We start from the raw sequence: 20,740 nt of genomic DNA on the forward strand, positions 1-20,740 counted from the left end.
CACTTGCTCCTCACCACTGTGGGCTATTCAAGTGCCCCTCTCCACTGTGGACTAATCACTTGCCCCTCACCACTGTGGGCTAATCACTTGCTCCTCACCACTGTGGGCTATTCAAGTGCCCCTCTCCACTGTGGGCTAATCACTTGCCCCTCACCACTGTGGACTAATCACTTGCCCCTCACCACTGTGGGCTAATCACTTGCCCCTCACCACTGTGGGCTAATCACTTGCCCCTCACCACTGTGGGCTAATCACTTGGCCCTCACCACCGTGGGCTAATCACTTGCCCCTCACCACCGTGGGCTAATCACTTGGCCCTCACCACCGTGGGCTAATCACTTGCCCCTCACCACCGTGGGCTAATCACTTGGCCCTCTCCACTGTGGGCTAATCACTTGCCCCTCTCCACTGTGGGCTAATCACTTGCCCCTCTCCACTGTGGGCTAATCAAATGCCCCTCACCACTGTGGGCTAATCACTTGCTCCTCACCACCTTGGGCTAATCAAGTGCCCCTCTCCACTGTGGGCTAATCACTTGGCCTTCACCACTGTGGGCTATCACTTGCCCCTCACCACTGTGGGCTAATCAAGAGCCCCTCTCCACTGTGGGCTAATCAAGTGCCCCTCTCCACTGTGGGCTAATCAACTTGGGGTAGTCACTCTTTCATACATGTATTTACTATTTCCTATATGCATATAATGAAAACTTAAAAAAATCAGAATCTTGTCAGAAAACGCTGACCCAATGTCAAAATAATTTCACAGGTAATTTCAATGCACGACCCGCTACCTTAATTGTTCAAACAATCTGTAAAACTAGGGTGAGCGATCTAGGGCAATCATAGTCCTCTTGTTAGTGGATATGATGTTTCTTATGTACTTTTTTCAGAGAAAAAAATACTTTTGATTAAAAAAGCAATGGAAAAAATCGTTTGTAAGAATCACGTACACGTACACGTATATTACAATGTTTAAAGGGACTAACTCACACATTTTGGGCGAAAAATAATTTCTCTCAAAAATCCATAAATAGTGAGTACTCTGAAAGTCACTAGTGGAACAAACCTATTGATATTAGATTTTTGCATGATATTCTTATGAATAACCAATGTTTCCTGCAGAATGTAGCAAACCGATGCAACGCTTTTGAAATAATGCAGAAAATTTACATTCTTCTTGCATTTTTACCAATATCTAACACCTATTTTCACCCGCTGTATCATTCTTCAGTGTCATACATTGTATATAGCCTACATTCTACCAAAGTTGGTGGAAATTAATATGATGAAAAATTTAACCCAGTCTGTAGGCGAGTAGATATAAAAATGACACAATTGTTAACAGTATAGTTCCATTTTCCAGCTCTAGATACATTTTGTTGATGAACGGACTGTTTGTCTATGTTGGGTAGAACGCAGATCTCGCGTAGTCATAACAAATCAAGAAAAACATTTACATCAAAGTATAACAAACCAGAGTTTCAAAGTCAAAATCGTGTTAGCTTATATGAATAATTCATAATTAGAAAATTTTAAGATATTTGAAATATTGGTAACTCATATTTGTTTTCAAGGAAGGTACGTAAAATAAATAATTCAGAGGAGAAAATCTAAAGTTTCCTTTGATATATCTCTCAGTTTTCACAGTTTGGAGGAATCTGTATGTTCCTGATTTATAGTTTAAATCTCAGTTAGAAATATTGGTCCGTTATGCGGCTTTAACAAAGCCCATTTGTGTTGCCATTTTTCAATTCACCTTGTGAACAAAAATGGAGAATGGTTTACTGTACAGAATTCTGCTGATTGCAGGTAAGTACCCATTTTTAATGAAACCATAGATCAGTAAAGATTTTTAATACGTTTCTTGATGAAGAGCGACAGCTAAAATTTTCACAGTTATAAACAAATCTAAATGTAGTTCGGAATTTTGACGACACGGTACCAGACAAAAATTGTATGCGTATCCGTATATGAATAAAAATACTAGTAGACCAGTCAGTTAATTTGGATTGTACAACAACATGCGTTAGTGACACCATTAATGTCTCAAAAGAACTGATATTATAACAATGTCTAAACAATAAAAGTGGAAATTCCACGGGTCGCTTAACATGACAAAAAGAAAACGTTGCAGGCTTGGTTTGATTAAGCCTCTTCGTGGACTGTAGCGAAAATGCATGCTATCGTTCAGCTGTCCTGAATGTACGGTCCTCCATACGGCACAAATAATGCTGCTGTGATAATAAAATAAAAAAAAAAACACTTAATTCTATCTACGTTGATGTATTTAGACTAAGTTAATTTCATTCTACTTTTAACACTTTAAATTCTCAGTAAACAATAGTTTTGGATATTTTACAGACTTTTTATTAAATATTGCATTAAATTCAATGAATCACACATTTATGATTTTTTTCACCATTACTATTTTAAAATCAAAAAAGACATAAAATCTAGAAGCTTGCCTCTATAAAACAGAACGCAATTTTAACAATATACATGTCGCTTTTACCACTGCAAACCTGCGAGCTGAAAGAAAATATCGTTTTTTTTTTTAATTTTAATAGTTCAAAAGAAATATATATTTACGTGTATTTGGTGATTATGTTAATGTGAATTAGAAAATGTAGAAAAGTCAGTGTTTGTTGCTCTAGTGGGAAGGTAGTGGAGTGTAGAATGAGAAATGATATTGTGAAATTTATGGTGGCTAATTAAGGACATTTCGTTATCCTATCCTAACACGTGCGTTAACGCGCCATTACGGAAGTTTGGAATTTTCATTGTAATGTCTTGGCAAGCGCGGCAGCGCGACAGAACAATGCTATAAATGCGCCGCAAGGAAATATTGAACCCGTAAAGTTTTATTTCGTGTTTAATTAAAAGTTCCTTTCGGCCCGTTGGCGCGCGCTTGGATGAATCCTTACAACACAAGGAAACATCCAAAATTTCGTTGTGGCATGTTGAAATGCGCGACAGGGCTTTATATAAAGGTTCGATAAGTACGAACTCTTACGTGAGTGATCAAGATGCCATGGTAGGAACGTTTTTATTTCCAAGGCAACCCGAGTTCGGTTTCCGACGCAGACTGGTTTTTTTCTTGATGTAAGCATTTTAAGATGGTTTAGAAACAAAAAAACCCCTCTAACTTCTAAGTTCTATGTTAATCATATGAAAAAAGTTCAATTTTAAAGAAAAATCAATTTCAGCCAAAATCTGGAGTCCAGTCCCTTTAAGTGTTCTACTAAGAAATACACTGTTTTAAAGCACACCTGTCGATGGTGCCCTGTTATTTTTTGAAATGAAACATATGAGTTGTTTAGAAGTCAGTGACAATATTTTTAACTATATGTTCCAGTTTCAGAATATTCAAGAAATTGATTCTGTACCAGAGATTAAGTGTGGTCGGTGAAATTATTCACAGTGGGCTTTTCGTAGAAAAACTGTGCTTATTGACATACGGCAGATTGAACAAGAGCTTTACATAAAACAGTAACATCTGACAAAGTTACAATGGAGCTTTGAATAGTCAGTTCAAAAGCTCACTTGAGCTTATGTTGTCTTGTCTTATCCTAATAGCCATTATCTTAGCAGCAAGCAAAATTTGGGTAATTAGAAATGGCATGTTCAATTCATAAGTATGTCAAATCAAATATACGCTTATTAAAGTATTATACCACGTGACAAAGTTGCTGTGTTACTGACAAATTGGTAAAATTAGTAAAATTTGTTATCGACTTTTAAGGTGACTTTTACGAAAGAGGTCTCATTTCCGATATAAGTATCTTCGGTATACGGTATATTGTTCGGTGATATGGGATATCAATGCTGAATGCAAGGTCACCATTGTTTTCACATTTAATATATATAGTTTAGTTTAGTTTAAAAATATGTCCCGTATTATCTACAGATGACTTGTCTAAAAAGTATGATTATTTCTGAACACGTAACTAGACTAGACGAATGCAATTTTGTAAAAAAGTTCATCGAAACCGTTTACTTTTTTCTCGCAGTTTTGAGTTGAATCTAGATGGATGGACAACCGTCTGGTAAGATTTTAGACCAAACCGTCTGCATGGAGCTAGGAATGTCGATTCGAGCATTCATTTATTTTTCACAAAAAATACTCGTCCGTGGGAATCTTTAGTTTTATAAACATCGTAAATAACAATTTAAATATAAATGCCTTAAAATAATCTACATAGCCGATATTTTTCCGAAAACGTACCTGAGCCACAATACGAATCTAGCCCATGCCACTTTAATGTATCATGCGCAAAAGCCACTATTTTGATGTTCTGCGCATGTAATTCCCGTTGGATGATATGATATTTCAGCATCGAGTTACAACTGTCGCTTAAATATCTTTCATCTATTGACAGACAAGATGATCAAAACAAAACAATGGAAGAAAAAAGAAAGCAAAAGAAAATATTACAACAAATTTATCTCTCTTTTTTCGGAGGATGATGTCCAATCCTCACTTTAAAATATTTATTTATATTTTTTTTGTTTTCATATTCTGCTTTTTATTGATGTAATTCAATAAATATAATTATATGTTTTCGGGCTGTCATCAGTTGAACACTTTACAAACAAAAATCAATAAGCGACGTAACTCAATCCGAAAGTATCATTATCTACCAAGATTACACGCACTTAATTTAAAAAAAAAACATGTGGGGAATATCGTACTATTCAACTTGAATTAACGGAGACTTAGCATTGACCATTAACGTGCTCATAATACACTCGCACGCATAATCTTAGACTCAGCATGAAATTCCAAATCCCTTTAGAAAAGTCGCATTATATTTGTGCGATTCAAGTTTAAGTTTCTTGGTTAAGTTATTTAAATCTTGAATTGGTAATGGAGCAGAGGCTCGCATCTGGAATATACATGCAGTTTCACGAATATAATTTCTTTATATAAAACGGGGGCAACTGCGTCAGAGTAGTTATAGAGCAGCTGACATCGAATTATTCGCCCCTTCTAAAACACCATATCACCTTCTGGTAGTATAAAGTGGCAGGGGCCAGTTACGTATTTGGCCCGGGTACGATTTTTAAATAAAATAGACAGATGAACTTTAAAGGCATTTATATTCAACTTGTTATTTATGATGTTTATAGAACTGAGGAATCCTGCGTACGAGTAGTTATTGTGTAAAATAAATATCATAATATGTGCTTGAATCGATTTTCCTAGCTCCGTGTGGACGGCCGGGTCTAAAGTCTTACCTGAGGTAACGGAATTCAGACGAAATGGAAACGGTCATTCATCCATCCAGATTCAGCTCAAATTTGCGGGAAAAGTAAACGGTCATGAGGCACTTTTCTTCCCACCATTATTTTTGTCTGGTCACGTGCTTTAAAAACATATATGTGTTTTAGGTCAGTCGTTTGCAGATAAAACGGTACAGGTCGCGCAAGGTACACGTGCATTTTGGGCCATTTTTGCCTGAAAATCTAGTATCCTGTAACCGGCGTTTTACTCGTTTTGATAACAGAAACAACGGAATCGGCAGGCTAAAAATGTCTCATAATGCAGTGCTAAGTATGTGCAATACAAAATGTACCTAGAATTTCTCAAAATTAGATTATTTATGATTTTTTTCGCACTGGTACTAGCGCAGATTGGTAGAATTTTCAAATCTACTGTCCCTTGCCCCAATAACTCTTTTATGCGAGTTAAAGCTTAAGGCGTACTACGAAGGTGTTCATCCGTGTCTGAAATGGTGACAGTTGGAGAACATCGGGTTTTCAAAAACAAATCTTGTTTAGGAGACGTTAACTTTTGGTTTCCATATACTATTTTGTCCGATTCAAATGAAACTTAGAATATAGGTAGCTTGCATACAGATAGAGTTTGAGACTGCATATGAGGTCACAAGGGTTAAGGCCAAGGCCGTTGTTACAAAAATAGAAAACAAACCAGTTTCCTATTAATTACTTTAGTTTGAATTGACGTATTAAAATTAAACTTGGCCTATAGTTAGTTTATAGAAATACCAAGGTTGATATTATATATTGGGTCGGTGGGGTCAAGTTCAAGGTCAGCATAACTTAATCAATGTGCATACTTAGAAAATTCTACCGTGGCGCGGTGGTCTAGAGCATTTTGTGCTGTGGAACAGTAGGGTCGTGTTTCAAATCCCTATGAGCTTTTAACATTCAATGCCCCCACATTCAGCCTGTCCGTACATACTGAAATCTTGTGTGTCAAACTCCTTCCACACCATTTGCCTGTTTCGCTTCAAACTTTAACAGATGAAAAAGCTTGATGTGCAGATGACCATAAAGAAATAAACTTTTGCCGTGACTATTTTTACTGCAGCTATGGCCCTTTGATAGTTTTGCTATACATAATATATTGAAAAAATCTTGTGTCCAACTCCTTCCATACCATTTGCACGATTTGCTTCAACCTTTCACAGATGAATAGGCTTGATGTGCAGATGGACATAAGGAAGGAACTTATCGTGTGGCTATTTTTACCGCAGTTATGGCACTTTGGCAGTTTTGCTATATAGAATATAGAGAACAATCTTGTTAGTCCAACTCCCCAAACACTATTGAAAGGATATACTTGAAAGTTTCAAAGATGACATACCTTGATGGGAAGACGACCATACATAATGTGGCTACTTCTTCTAGAATTATGGTTCTTTCTTAATTTCACAAAAATAGGTCATAGAAGAAGAGAAATTTGTTACTAACATTTTTTTTTCTCACTTGTGATCATCAAAAACGTGGTTTCCGGTTAATACATTTAGTTTGGATTTGCTTACTGTCACCAAACTTGGTGTACAGTAAGCTTATCTAAAGAATTAGCTTTTGATGATATTTAGGGTCACTGTTACTAAAAATAGAAAAATGGCTTCCACTCAATATCTTTAGTTTAGGTACACCTATTGTCTTCAGACTTTGTGTTCAGATAGCTGTTATCAAAGTCAAACGTTGGGAATGTATTTAGGGGCCACTCGGGTCAGGGTCAAAGACACTTTAACTTAAAACAGAAAAATGGTTTCTACTTAATAGTTCTAGTTTCGAACTTAATTAATATGCTGGGTTGTGGTGGTCTGGAGCGTTGGGCTGAAGAGATCTAGTGAGCTGTTGAACAGATGGGTCGCGATTCAAATCCCCTGAGTGCCTAACATGTTTTGTGATAAAAAGTCGTTATAATGCAATTGGGTCAAGGTCAACGTCATAGTTACTAAAATAGATTGTTTTCTGTGTGATTGGTCACTGTTACTAAAAGTAGAAAAATGGTTTATGCTCAATATCTTTAGTTTGTTGTCAGCAAATTTTGTGTAAGGTTACTTCCATAAAAATCAGGAATCACATATGGCAATGACACATCTACTTGTCTTATATCTATACCTATTAATGGAATGATTGAATTCAGTCAAATATGTATAGAATAACATGACCCTTTTTAAACAAAATCTATTGGCGTAATGCAAAGTTTGAAAATCTAGTATTCGTTGGATTTCCACGTTTCTTGTTTAAACTTTTAATACTGGACCAGAATGCATATATCAAACATGCCCGCATATATATTATGTAGTTGTTTATTTACTGTTGGTGTTAATTTGTATTATTTAAATATTTCTTTTTTTTTTCTTTTTTTTTCCAGCTCTTACGGGAACACATGGAGGTAATTATTCAATTTTTTGGACTTTAAGCTCTCTTGAACTAATTGTTCAGACTTAACTATTAGAAAAATTAGATGGTCAGGCGTACATTATTCACAATTTACATAAACATTGCCTCCTCAGAATGTACGGGACAGAATTTCATCAAACTTGGTTTGTAGTATTCTAGCAAAAGTCCACTCACTCACTCACTCACTCACTCCTCTTCAGCGCCGTCTAATGCTTGAGGCGACTGCAAGGAACCTCCATCTAGTTGTCTGCAGCAACTCGAGGCGCCATCTCCATTGTCAGACATCGATTCCACCCACTCTCAAGCTTGTTCAAAGGGATTGGTTTGTCCCACTTCAGGAGCCCTTAGAACTAAAATAGGGAAAAACCTAAAACTTTAACGTCTTCTCATCCAACTTATTTTGTAGTATTATCAATAAGGTCATGGCCAACATTTATTCAAATTGGGACACTGTCCCTTTTAGATACCGCTGGGTAAAACATAATGAATGCCCCGAACATCCATTTGACTATCAGCCCAAGCACCCTGTTCCTTTACAGGATTTGTCTATGTGTTTGGTTTCAGTAGTGTATTTTTTTGGATTTGACAACAGGTGCCTTTCTGTGTTTACTATTTCCATTGATTATCACATCCATTTAAAGTAAATGATAATGTGTTTACAGGTGCAACAAGTACTAGTGAGACTCTCGGACCAACTACAGGTATGTTATGATATTTTATTCGGTACACATTACAAAAGACTATATATATATAGTTAATACCATACACTTCAGAGGCTAATTCAAAGAGCGTACATGGAAAGCTTTCAAAGAACTGATGCAAAAGAACGAAACTCTGACAGACTTTTAAACTTACAAATGGACTGGCCAAGACGAAGTTGATTTGTATGCTATTATATAACTTTCAATAGCAAATACCTTCCGAGAAATGCTGACGCCATGCTTAAACAAGTTAGAAATAGCTAAGTAAGTGTTCGTTAGCACACAGACGTGTTTTGATAATTTATTACAAAAATTGACCTGCTAATCTGTCATACTTTGGCTGACTCCGAAACTCTTCTTTCAACATCCAAAGATCTCTCGAGTGGTAGAACTCTTTATACGAAGAAGTTACCGCTTGGCTGGCATTCTACACAGGCGCTCATGCTAGTTAGAGAACATCGTAACTTTGCTTCTGACTGCCTCCGAACAAAAGACGTGTTATACGACTCTGCAAAGCCCGCTGCTACTTTCTTTTCCTGTTAAACAATAAAAAGTGACAGTTTATTTTGTTTTTAGAGGGTACTTGTCAACAAAGACAACTGTTTTTACTTTCCATGGGTGATATCTAGCGAAAGTTTCACAGTACTTCAAGTGAATCTCATTATTGAATTCATTTATACCTAATTACATATATTTGTCAAAATTAGATAGACGTATAGATTGATATTTAGTAAGGACAAAGGTACACCGGGAATAAGATCGTCCAAAAAGCCGAAAATGAGAGGAATGATTTACATTATTACCATTTGTTAGACCAAAGTCTGTTGTAAAACCACAGAAAGAGTTTCTATAGAAGCTTATTAACGTACAACTCGATCCCTTGCTTTTGTAACATATATTGTTTTTACATGCTAGTTGTTGAATAAAATATTGTTTAAACCAACCGGCTCTGGATATGTGTCATGAATACTAACCAAAGAGAAGTAATATACGCTTTAACTTATTAGTGCATATTTACCTTGTGACTACCTGTTAGAAAAAGACAATTTTCCATTTCCTAGGATGGACTTTACAGAGACGTTGACTGTATTTCAAACAGAACTCATTAACTAATTCATACATGCGATCATTCTATAGATTAATATTTAAAAAAGGCCAAGGAACACATGGGAAATATTGTATTCTGAAAGGGGAAAACTTATTCACTTTAGTATTATTCATTAAACCCATGCCTCTTTTGAAAGCATAGACACTCTGAATTAATTGACGTCATTCTCGTTATTGTCGTTTTTCAGGTTTGCCAACAACTACTTCAACAGACAATGAAGTTACGGGTAACAGAGTTTAAGACAACATTACATCATTCTAAATATTGACAAACATCTATATATCCAATATCCCATTATTTCTGTATATGTTTAAGGTTTATATAAACTATTTAGTTATTTCCCCTCGAAAGAATTTTCATTTTGAAATTAAATCTTTCATAGACCATTGTTCGTCATACATTTTACCACAATAGTTCCGAACAAGTGCTAGTAGTTACCTTGTAGAAAAATTGTTGTGATTTGCCTACTCCAGTATAGCGAAATGGTTCAGAAAAATATGTGATGCTTTTTAAACTCAGAAATTAGTCTGAACAAGAAAAACTGGTCTCATGAATTGATTGATATGATATTATATATTATCAAATTTAGGTAGAGGTTGGACAGAAAATTCAAAACGATAATAGGAATATCATATAGTGACCTCTGTTTGTCTAGGGTGTGTATCGAAATCACAAAAACAGATTTTGTTCCCTGTGACGTCATACGTTGTAAATATAAGATTTTCAAAATGTTTAGTTCTTTCAAAAATGTATTATAAAATATATACTTTCACTTGTACATATATATTGGCCTACAGCCACGCTTTATTTAGAACATCTGCATTATGATTTTTAAGCGTTTGGCTTTTTTACAGTGAGTTTTGAAATAGCTGCAAACTACGCATTGGTAAACGAAAACAATTATTTACCTACAATTGTGAGTGGAGTGGAACAATACTTAGGAATTGATGAACAGTATATAACAACACCTGCTCAAGCTTATGAAACTGACGAAGGTTTGACTTGCTCTTTTGTTTGTTTACTACCTATTTTATTGCAGTATAAGTAAAGTAATATGCAAGTTGTGTGAGTTTATGTGCAGTTAGACAAAATAAATATGTAATCCTTGCAATTATAATTTAAGAATTTGATACGAAATGTATTTGCGAGTTTCCCACTTCCACATGTCTGAATGCTGTAAAGTAATAGCATTGAACTATAACGGAGTTAAACATGCATATTGTAAGTAGCGCGTCCGAATTAAACAGTATGTATTTTAAAAGTATGCATCATCTGTGAAAACATTGTCAATAAGGTGTAAATATAGCCATCATACATACAGAATACCACTATCCGAAGGTTGGGTTTTCATTAAGAGAGGCACAAACAATTACACTTCATGTGCAATTATATCGTTAAACTGGTTTGCAAAATCCGTTATATCTGATTTACCGATTGTACATTTAACAGTGCATCAGAAAATAAATAAATACAATTTCAGGTCTTGTTGGTATCAGTTTTGGTTTAGCTGAAAACACCCCAAATATAGGAGTCATAACAAACAACATCGGTACTTTAAGCATACCGGTAGGATTGGATACAATTTCAGTTGTTCCAGGGTCGATTCTAATCGTATATCCAACAGGTAATAGTATTTCTTTATTTGAAATTTAAGCACGCACGCAAACACGCCTGCACAGATATACGTATATATTGATTAGAAGAATCATTTGTTTGCCTTGCGTAGGATTCTTGTGAATGTTAAGTGCGTGTTGTGTTCTTGATGTTACTATTTGATATTTCTTTATATATTTCAGCAACTACTTCGACTACTGATGCAGTTACAGGTAACACAGCTTACCAATTACATCATTATGATTATTGACAGACATTTTAAATATCATGATAACATGAACATGTGCTCAAATGTGGCTGTTCTGACAGCATTTCGTGTGTCTATGGTCACTGTCACCTGTCGTTAGCTAAATGATTGTTTGAAGCAATGTATTTCTTATGTTATCGTCTCGAAGCTCGTCCAATTGTCATATAAATTCAAAATCATTTCAACAAGTTCTATAGGAAATACTGCTTTTATTTTTCTTAGTTGCATTCCATGCCTTCTAATGGATCTTCTAAATAAATATATAGTTAATTAACTATCACAACAACAATTCCGCTTGAGCTGGCCCTAGTGGGAACGAGTGACGTTGCATGGTTTATTTGCCTGTCATGTTATATGTTTGAATAACCATTAGATTGAAAGTATTTTACAACTACTCGAGAAGCTATAATGTCATCTATTTACCCCCCCCCCCCCCCCAGACTTTACTGCCTTGTGTTCTGTATTTCATTTGTAGCACAAATATTCACGATAAAATATGCAACTATGAATATGCACTGTGAAAGGCAGAATGGCAGGTTTGAATTTAAATGAATCAGATCAGAGAAAAAGCGATCTGTTCAGATGCTTATTAATGTTAATTTTTATAACTAGCAAATTATCATAGTTGAATTAAAAGGGTGTTTCTTATTCTATGCAAAACCGCTCAGACTGAGTCCATTTAAATTTAAGTAATGTACTATCGATCAATATCAGCGAGCCGTGAAACAAAATTTCAGTAAGACGCAAGTGGACATTTAAATGCATATTCAGTCTTAACATTCAGAAAAAGTACCATTACTTTAAGAAATATGTTTTGAGAAATATCAGCAAAAATTGAATATGTAAAACATAATTAACATGTATAGGTACGTTTAGATGTAATTATTTAAGGATAACCGACTATAATGCCCCGAACATCCATTTGACTGTCAGCCCAAGCACCCTGTTCCTTTACAGGATTTGTCTATGTGTTTGGTTTCAATAGTGTATTTTTTTGGATTTGACAACAGGTGCCTTTCTGTGTTTACTATTTCCATTGATTATCACATCCATTTAAAGTAAATGATAATGTGTTTACAGGTGCAACAAGTACTAGTGAGACTCTCGGACCAACTACAGGTATGTTATGATATTTTATTCGTTACACATTACATATGACTAAATATATATAGTTAATACCATACACTACAGAGGCTAATTAAAAGATCGTACATGGAAAGCTTTCAAAGAACTGATGCAAAAGAACGAAACTCTGATAGACTTTTAAACTTACAAATGGACTGGCCAAGACGAAGTTGATTTGTATGCTGTTATATAACTTGCAATAGCAAATACCTTCCGAGAAATGCTGACGCCATGCATAAAGCAAGTTAGAAATAGCTAAGTAAGTGTTCGTTAGCACACAGACGTGTTTTGATAATTTATTACAAAAATTGATCTGCTGATCTGTCATACTTTGGCTGACTCCGAAACTCTTCTTTCAACGTCCAAAGCTCTCTCGAGTAGTAGAACTCTTTATACGAAGAAGTTACCGCTTGGCTGGCATTCTACACAGGCGCTCATGCTAGTTAGAGAACATCGTAACTTTGCTTCTGACTGCCTCCGAACAAAAACGTTTTTATACGACTCTGCAAAGCCCGCCCCCTTTTCTTTTTCCTTTTTTAAACAAAAAAAAATGACGTTTATTTTTGTTTTTAGAGGGACTTGTAACAAAGACAACTTTTTTTATTTTCCCAGGGGATATCAGCGAAAGTTTACAGTCTTCAAGTAAATCTATTATTGAATTCATTTATACCTAATTACTAAATTTTGTCAAAATTAGATAGACTAAGATTGATATTTATAAGGACAAGGTACCCCGGAAAAAACGCCCAAAAAAACCGAAAATGAGAGGAATAAATTAACTTATTCCCTTTTGTTAGACCAAATCGTTGAAAAACCGCAGAAAGAGTTTCTATAAAAGCTTTTTAAACGTAAAAACTCGTCCCTTGCTTTTAAATATATTGTTTTTACATGCTAGTTGTTAATAAAATATTGTTTAAACCAACCCGGGCTCGGGAAGGTCATGAATACAAACCAAAAAGAAGTAAATACTTTTTAAATTTTTAATGCTATTTACTTGTGACTACCTTTAGAAAAAGACAATTTTCCATTTCCTGGGAGGGACTTACAGAGACGTTGACTGTATTTCAAACAGAACCTTTAACAAAACATACAGCGATCATTCATAGATTAAAAATTTAAAAAGGGCCCAAGGGAAAAATGGAAAAAACGTATTCTGAAAGGAGAAAACTTTTTAAATTTTTAGTTTATTCAAAAAAACCCACCCCTCTTTTGAAAGCATAGAACTCTGAATTAATTGACGTCATTCTCTTATTGTGTTTTTTGGTTTCCCAAACACTACTTCAACAGAAAATGAAGTTACGGGTAAAAATTTTTAAAGACAACAACTCTTTCTAATTTTGAAAAAAACATCATATACCCAAAAACCCATATTTCGTATATTTTTAAAGGGTTTTTTAAAAAACTATTTATTTTTTCCCCCGAAAAAAATTTTTATTTTAAAATTAAAATCTTTCTGACCATTTTTCGTCAACTTTTTCCCACAATATCCGAACAAGTGGTATTTACCTTGTAAAAAATTTGTTGTGATTTGCCTACCCCATAAGCAAAAAGGTTCAGAAAAATATGTTTGCTTTTTAAACTCAAAATTAGCTGAACAAAAAACGGTCTCAGAATTGATTGAAGATTTTAAAAATTTAAAAAAAATTGGGTAGGGGTTGGACAAAAAATTCAAAACGATAAAGGAATATAAATTTGGACCTCTTTTGTTGGGGTTTGTATCGAAATCAAAAAAAAAGATTTTTTTCCCCTGGACTCATACGTTTGTAAAAAAGATTTTAAAAAATGTTTATTCTTTCAAAAATGTATTTTAAAATATATACTTTCACTTTTTTCTAATATTGGCCTACACCCCTTTATTTGAACATCTGCATTATGATTTTTTAAGCTTTTTGGCTTTTTTTACAGTGATTTTGAAATACGAAAACACCATTGGAAACGAAAACAAATTTACCTACAATTGTGAGTGGAGGGGGAACATACTTGGGAATTGAAAACAGATATAACAACACCTGCTCGTTTAGAAACTGACGAAGTTTGACTTGCTTTTTTGTTTTTTACTACCTATTTTATTGCAGTATAATGTAAATGCAATTTGGTGAGTTTTGTGAAATTAGACAAAATAAATAAATCCTTGCAATATAATTTAAGGGAAATTGATACGAAAGTATTTGCGGGTTTCCCCCTTCCCATGCTGAATGCTAAAAAGTAAAGCTTTGAACATAACGAGTTAACTGCTTTTTAAGTAGCGCTCCGAAAAAAACGTTGATTTTAAAAGAAAGCACCCACTTTGAAAACATGAAATAAGGGTAAATAACCACCTCATACAAAACCACTACCAAGGTTGGGTTTTCTTAAGAGAGGCACAAAAAATTAAACCTTCATGTGAAAATAAAACGAAAAAACTGTTTAAAAAACCCCTTATATCTGTTTTAAACCGATTGACATTTAACTTTTCATCAGAAAATAAAAAATTTAAATTTCGGCTTTGGTATCAGTTTTGGTTTAGCTGTAAACACCCCAAAATGGGATCATAACAAACAAAAAGGGTATTTTAAGCATAGGGGTAGGATTGGATACAATTTCAGTTTTCCAGGGCATTCAAAATCGTAACCAACAGGAAATAGTATTCTTTATTTGAAATTTAAGCACGCACGCAAACACGCCGCACAGATATGTATATTTTGATTAGAAGAATCATTTGTTTCCCTTGGGTAGGATTCTGTGAAGTTAATCGTTTGTGTTCTTGATGTTACTATTTGATATTTTCTTTATATTTTCCAACACTTCGACTACTAGCTTACAGGTAACACACTTACCAATTACCAATTATTATTGACAGACATTTTAAATATCAATAAAATAACATGTGCTAAAAATGGGGCTGTTCTGAAGAAATTTCGGGGTTTCGGGTCACTGTCACCTGTCGTTAGCTAAATGATTGTTTGAAGCAATGTTTTTCTTATGTTACGCTCGAAGCTGTCCAATTTTGTCATAAAATTAAAAATCATTTCAACAAGTTCTTAAAATTACTGCTTTATTTTTTTTTAGTTGCATCCAAGCCTTCTAATGGATCCTAAATAAAATATAGTTAATTAACTATCCAACAAAAATTCCGCTTGACTGGCCCCCATGGAACGAGTGACGTTGCAGGGTTTATTTGCCGCATGTTATATTTTTGAATAACCATTAGATTGAAAGTTTTTTACAACTACTCGAGAAGCTAAATTCATCTATTTCCCCCCCCCCCCCCCCCCCCAACTTTACTGCCTTGTGTTTTTTTTCATTTGTACACAATTTCACGATAAAATATGCAACTTGAATAGCCTGTAAAAGGCAAATGGCAGGTTTAAATTTAAATGAATCAACAGAGAAAAAGCGTTTGTTCAGATGCTTATTAATTTTAATTTTATAACTACAAATATCATATTTTAAAAAAAGGGTGTTTCTTTTTCTATCAAAACCGTCAACGAGTCCATTTAAATTTAAGTAATGTATATCGATCAAAATCAGCGAGCCGTGAAAAAAATTTTAGTAAGACCAAGTGGACATTTAAAAGCATATTCAGTCTTTAAAACAGAAAAAGACCATTACTTTTAAAAAATAGTTTTAAAATATCAGCAAAAATTGAATAGTAAACATAATTAAAATTAAGGTACGTTTTGATGTAATTATTTAAGATAACCGATATAATCCCCGAACATCCCTTTGACTGTCGCCCAAAACACCCTGTTCCTTTTACAGGGTTGTCATGTGTTTGGTTTCAATAGTGTATTTTTTTTGGGTTTGACAAAAAAGGTGCCTTTTCTGGTTTTTTTTTCCTTTTATTATCACACCATTTAAAGTAAATGATAATGTTTTAAGGGAACAAGTCTAGTGAGACTCTCGCCAATACAGGGAGTAATTTTTTTTTTCGTTCACATTACAATGACTAAATATATATAGTTAATACCATAACACAGGAAATTTAAAAAATCGAATGGGAAAACTTTAAAAAAACGATGCAAAAGAACGAAACTCTGATAGACTTTTAAACTTACAAATACTGGCCAAAACGAAGTTTATTTTTTTTCGTTATAAACTTCAAAGCAAATCCCTTCCGAGAAATGCTGACGCCAGCTAAAGCAAATTAGAAATTTGCTAAGTAAGTGTTCGTTGCACACAGACTGTTTTGATAAATTTATTACAAAAATTTATCGTGTTGTCATACTTTGGCTGACTCCCAAATCTTCTTTCAACGTCCAAAGCTCTCTCGGTAGTAGAACTCTTTTTCGAAGAAGTTACCGCTTGGTGGCATTCTACACACGCTCATGCTGTTAGAGAACATCGAACTTTTCTTCTGACTGCCCCCCGAACAAAAAGACGTTTAACGACCTGCAAAGCCCCCTGCTATTTTTTTTCCGTTAAACAAAAAAAATGACAGTTTTTTTTGTTTTTTTGAGGGTATTGTCAAACAAAGACAACTGTTTTTACTTTTCCATGGGTGAATCTAGCGAAAATTTTACAGACTTTAAATGAATCCTTATTGAATTATTATACCTAATTACATAATTGTCAAAAATTTGATGACGTATAATTTTTATTTAGTAAGGACAAATTTAAACCGGGGAAAAAGACGTCCAAAAAGCCCAAAAAAGAGGGAATGATTAAAATTATTTCCCTTTGTAGACCAAAATCTTTTAAAACCGCAGAAAGATTTCATAAAAGCTTATAAAAGTACAACCGTCCCCTTTCTTTTTTACATAATTGTTTTTTCATGCTAGTTTTTGAATAAAATATTGTTTAAAAACCCCCCGGCTTGGGTTGTTAGAAAAATAACCAAAGAGAAGTAATATACGCTTTAACTTTTAATGCATATTTCCTTGTGATACCTTTAGAAAAAACAATTTTCCATTTCCTAGGATGGACTTTACAGAGACGTTGACTTATTTCAAACAGAACTCATTAACTAATTCAAACATGGACATTCTATAGTTTTTTAAATTTTAAAAAAGGGGCCAAGGGAAAAAATGGGAAAAAAAGATTCTGAAAGGGAAAAAATTTTTAAATTTTGTATTATTCTTAAACCATGCCTCTTTTGAAAGATGACACTCTGAATTTAATTTACGTCATTTTGTTATTTCGTTTTCAGTTTGCCAAAAACTACTTCAAAGACAAGAAGTTACGGGGGAACAGAGTTTAAGACAACATTACATCATTCTAAATATGACAAAACATTTTTTTAAAAATATCCAATATCCCCTTAATTCTGAAAATTTTTAGGTTTATATAAAAATTTAGTTATTTCCCCCCCCCCAAAAATTTCATTTTTAAATTAAATCTTTCAAAGACCCTTGTTTTGCAACATTTTCCACATATTCCCAAAAAGGCATAGTTTCCTTGAGAAAAATTGTTGTGATTTGCCTACTCCATATAGCGAAATGGGTTTAGAAAAAATGTGATGCTTTTTTTAAAACCCAAAAATTTGCTGAACAAGAAAAATGGGGCCCTGAATTTATTTATAATAATTTTATTTTTTAAAAAAAAGGGGGAAATTGGGAAAAAAAATTAAAAAAATAGGAAAAATTTTTTGGAGGGGGTTCAAATAAAAAAAAAATTTTGTTCCCTGTGACGTCATACGTTTAAATATAAGTTTTTCAAAAGTTTTTTTTTAAAAAAATGATTATAAAATATAAACTTTCACTTGTACTATAAAGGGCCCAACCACCTTTTTTTTTAGAAAAAATTGCTTATGATTTTTAAGGGTTTTGGGCTTTTTTTACAGGATTTTTTAAAAATACCCAAAAAACTACCCTTGGAAACGAAAAAAATTTTTACCTACAATTGGAGGGAGGGGGAAAAATACTTGGGAAATTGTAACAAATAAAAAACCCCCGCTCAGCTTATAAAAACTGACAAAGGTTTTGACTTGCTCTTTTGTTTTTTTAAAACCCCATTTATTGCAGTATAAGTAAGTAAATAAATTGTGTAGTTTTGTGCAGTTAGACAAAAAAATATGTATCCTTGCAATTATAATTTAAGAATTGATACGAAATGTATTTGCGATTTTTCCCACTTCCACATGTCGAAGCTTAAAGAAATGCATTGAACATAACGGATTTAAAAAAGAAATTTTGAAGTACGCTCCGAATTAAACAGTATTTATTTTAAAAGTAGCATATCGTGAAAACTTGCAAAAAGGGGAAAAATATACCCATCATACAAACGAATACCCTACCAAGGGTTGGGGTTTTTTAAAGAGAGGCACAAAAAATTTACACTCATGTGCAATTATATCTTTTAAACTTTTTTTGGCAAAATCCGTTATTTTTGATTTCCCTTTGTACTTTTAACATGACGAAAAAAATAAATAAAATTTTTCAGGTCTTTTTGGTTATCAGTTTTGGTTACTGAAAACCCCCCCAAAAAAGGAGTCATAACAAACAAAAGGGTTTTTAACATACCGGGGGATTGGATAAAATTTCCCATTTTTTTCCAGGGTCGATAAAACAAAAACCCAACATTTAATAGTATTCTTTTTTTGAAATTTAAGCACGCACGAAAACCGCCGCAAGATATACGAATATTTATTAGAAGAACATTTGTTTCCTTGCGTAGGTTTTGTGAAAATTTTAATGCTGTTGTGTTCTTGAGTTACTATTTGTATTTCTTTATATATTTCAGCAACAATTTTCGACTACTGATGCAGTTACGGTAACCGCTTACCAATTCCCAATTAGATTATTGACAGACTTTTTAAATATATGAAACATAAACCTGTGCCAAATTGGCTGTTCTGACAGCTTTTTCGTGTGTTATGGTCACTGCACCGTGTTAGCTAAATGATTGTTTGAACAATTTTCTTATGTTATCGCTCAAAGCTCGCCCAATTGTCTTTAAAAAAATTAAAAATCTTTTAAACAATTTTCTTGGGAAAATACTGTTTTTATTTTTTTCTTAGTTGCATTCCATGCCTTCTAAGGATCTTCTAAAAAAATATAGTTAATTAACATCACAACAACAATTCCGCTTGAGCGGGCCCTAGTGGAACGAGTGGTTGCAGGGTTTTTTTGCCTGTCATGTTTATTTTTGAATAACCCTTTAGTTTGAAAGATTTTTACAACTACCGAGAACAATAATGTCACTATTTCCCCCCCCCCCCCCCCAAATTTTTACTGCCTTGTTTCTGTTTTTCATTTGTAGCAAAAAATATAATTTTTTTTTTTTTTTGGGGGTTTTTTTTTTTTTCGACTTTTAATGTTAATTTTTATAACTTCAAAATTTTTAAGTTGAATTTAAAAGGGGTTTTTTATTCTTCAAAAACCCCTCAGACGGTCATTAAATTTAAGTAATGAAAATCGATCAAAATCAGCGACCGTAAACAAAATTTCAGTAAGACGCAATGGAATTTAAATGCTATTCAGTCTTAAAATTCAGAAAAAGACCCTTACTTAAAAATTGTTTTTAAAATAAGCAAAAAAATTGAATAGTAAAAAAAATTTAAAAATGAAAAGGCGTTTGGGTTAATTATTTTAAAATAAACCGACTATAATGCCCCGAACATCCTTGACTGTCAGCCCAAAACACCCCGTTTTCCCTTTTCAGGGATTTGCTATGTTTTGTTTCTATTTTATTTTTTTTTGGTTTTGAAAACAGGTGCCTTTTTTTTTGTGTTTTACTTTTCCATTGATATACATCCATTTAAAAAAAAGAAAGTGGGTTTTCAGGGCAACAAACTATGAGACTCTGGGCCAACAAGTGTTAGAAAATTTTTTTTCGTTTCCTTTTCATATGACTAAATATATAAGTTAAACCCTAAAATACAGGGTAATTAAAAATTCGTACAATGAACTTCAAAGAACTGATGCAAAAGAACGAAACCGAAACTTTTTTAAAATTAAAATGGACGCCAAGACAAGTTGATTTTTGGGTTTTTTTAAAATTATTCTTTAACTTTTTGGGGGCTCAGACGTTAACAATTGAATTTCTTAAACAATTTCTTGTTTCAAGCTCTAAAAACAATGTTTAGAATTTTTGCTGATTTGACTTTTTTAGTAATGTTTTTAAGGGGTTTTTTCCAACTAAAATTTTAACTGGCTTTCCCGTGAATTTGTTTTAAAAAATTTTTTTTTATGTTTTTACGATGTTCTAGCTTAAACTTTTCAATTTAATTTGAAGGCATTTGACATCTGACGATAGTACCATATTGACAAATGCCATATTATTAGCAATGTATTAGTCATCAGTCAGAATTACTGTTTTCAAAAGCCGCATTCGCCATTTACTTTAAAGTTTACTTGAGCAG

General features: G+C 33.6%; 1 protein-coding gene across 1 annotated transcript; it reads left to right on the forward strand.

The window, feature by feature from the left end:
• The first annotated feature begins 1,768 nt into the window (after window positions 1-1,768).
• On the forward strand, window positions 1,769-19,139 carry LOC128558000 (uncharacterized). Its single transcript, XM_053546717.1, has 9 exons — window positions 1,769-1,808; window positions 7,636-7,656; window positions 8,327-8,365; window positions 9,661-9,699; window positions 10,328-10,468; window positions 10,954-11,097; window positions 11,270-11,299; window positions 12,415-12,453; window positions 19,120-19,139. Exons 1-9 carry the CDS (start codon window positions 1,769-1,771, stop codon window positions 19,137-19,139), a joined length of 513 nt encoding a protein of 170 aa, XP_053402692.1.
• The last annotated feature ends 1,601 nt before the right edge of the window (window positions 19,140-20,740 follow it).

This window comes from Mercenaria mercenaria, chromosome 6 (assembly GCF_021730395.1).
Source record: "Mercenaria mercenaria strain notata chromosome 6, MADL_Memer_1, whole genome shotgun sequence".
Classification (NCBI taxonomy): domain Eukaryota; kingdom Metazoa; phylum Mollusca; class Bivalvia; order Venerida; family Veneridae; genus Mercenaria; species Mercenaria mercenaria.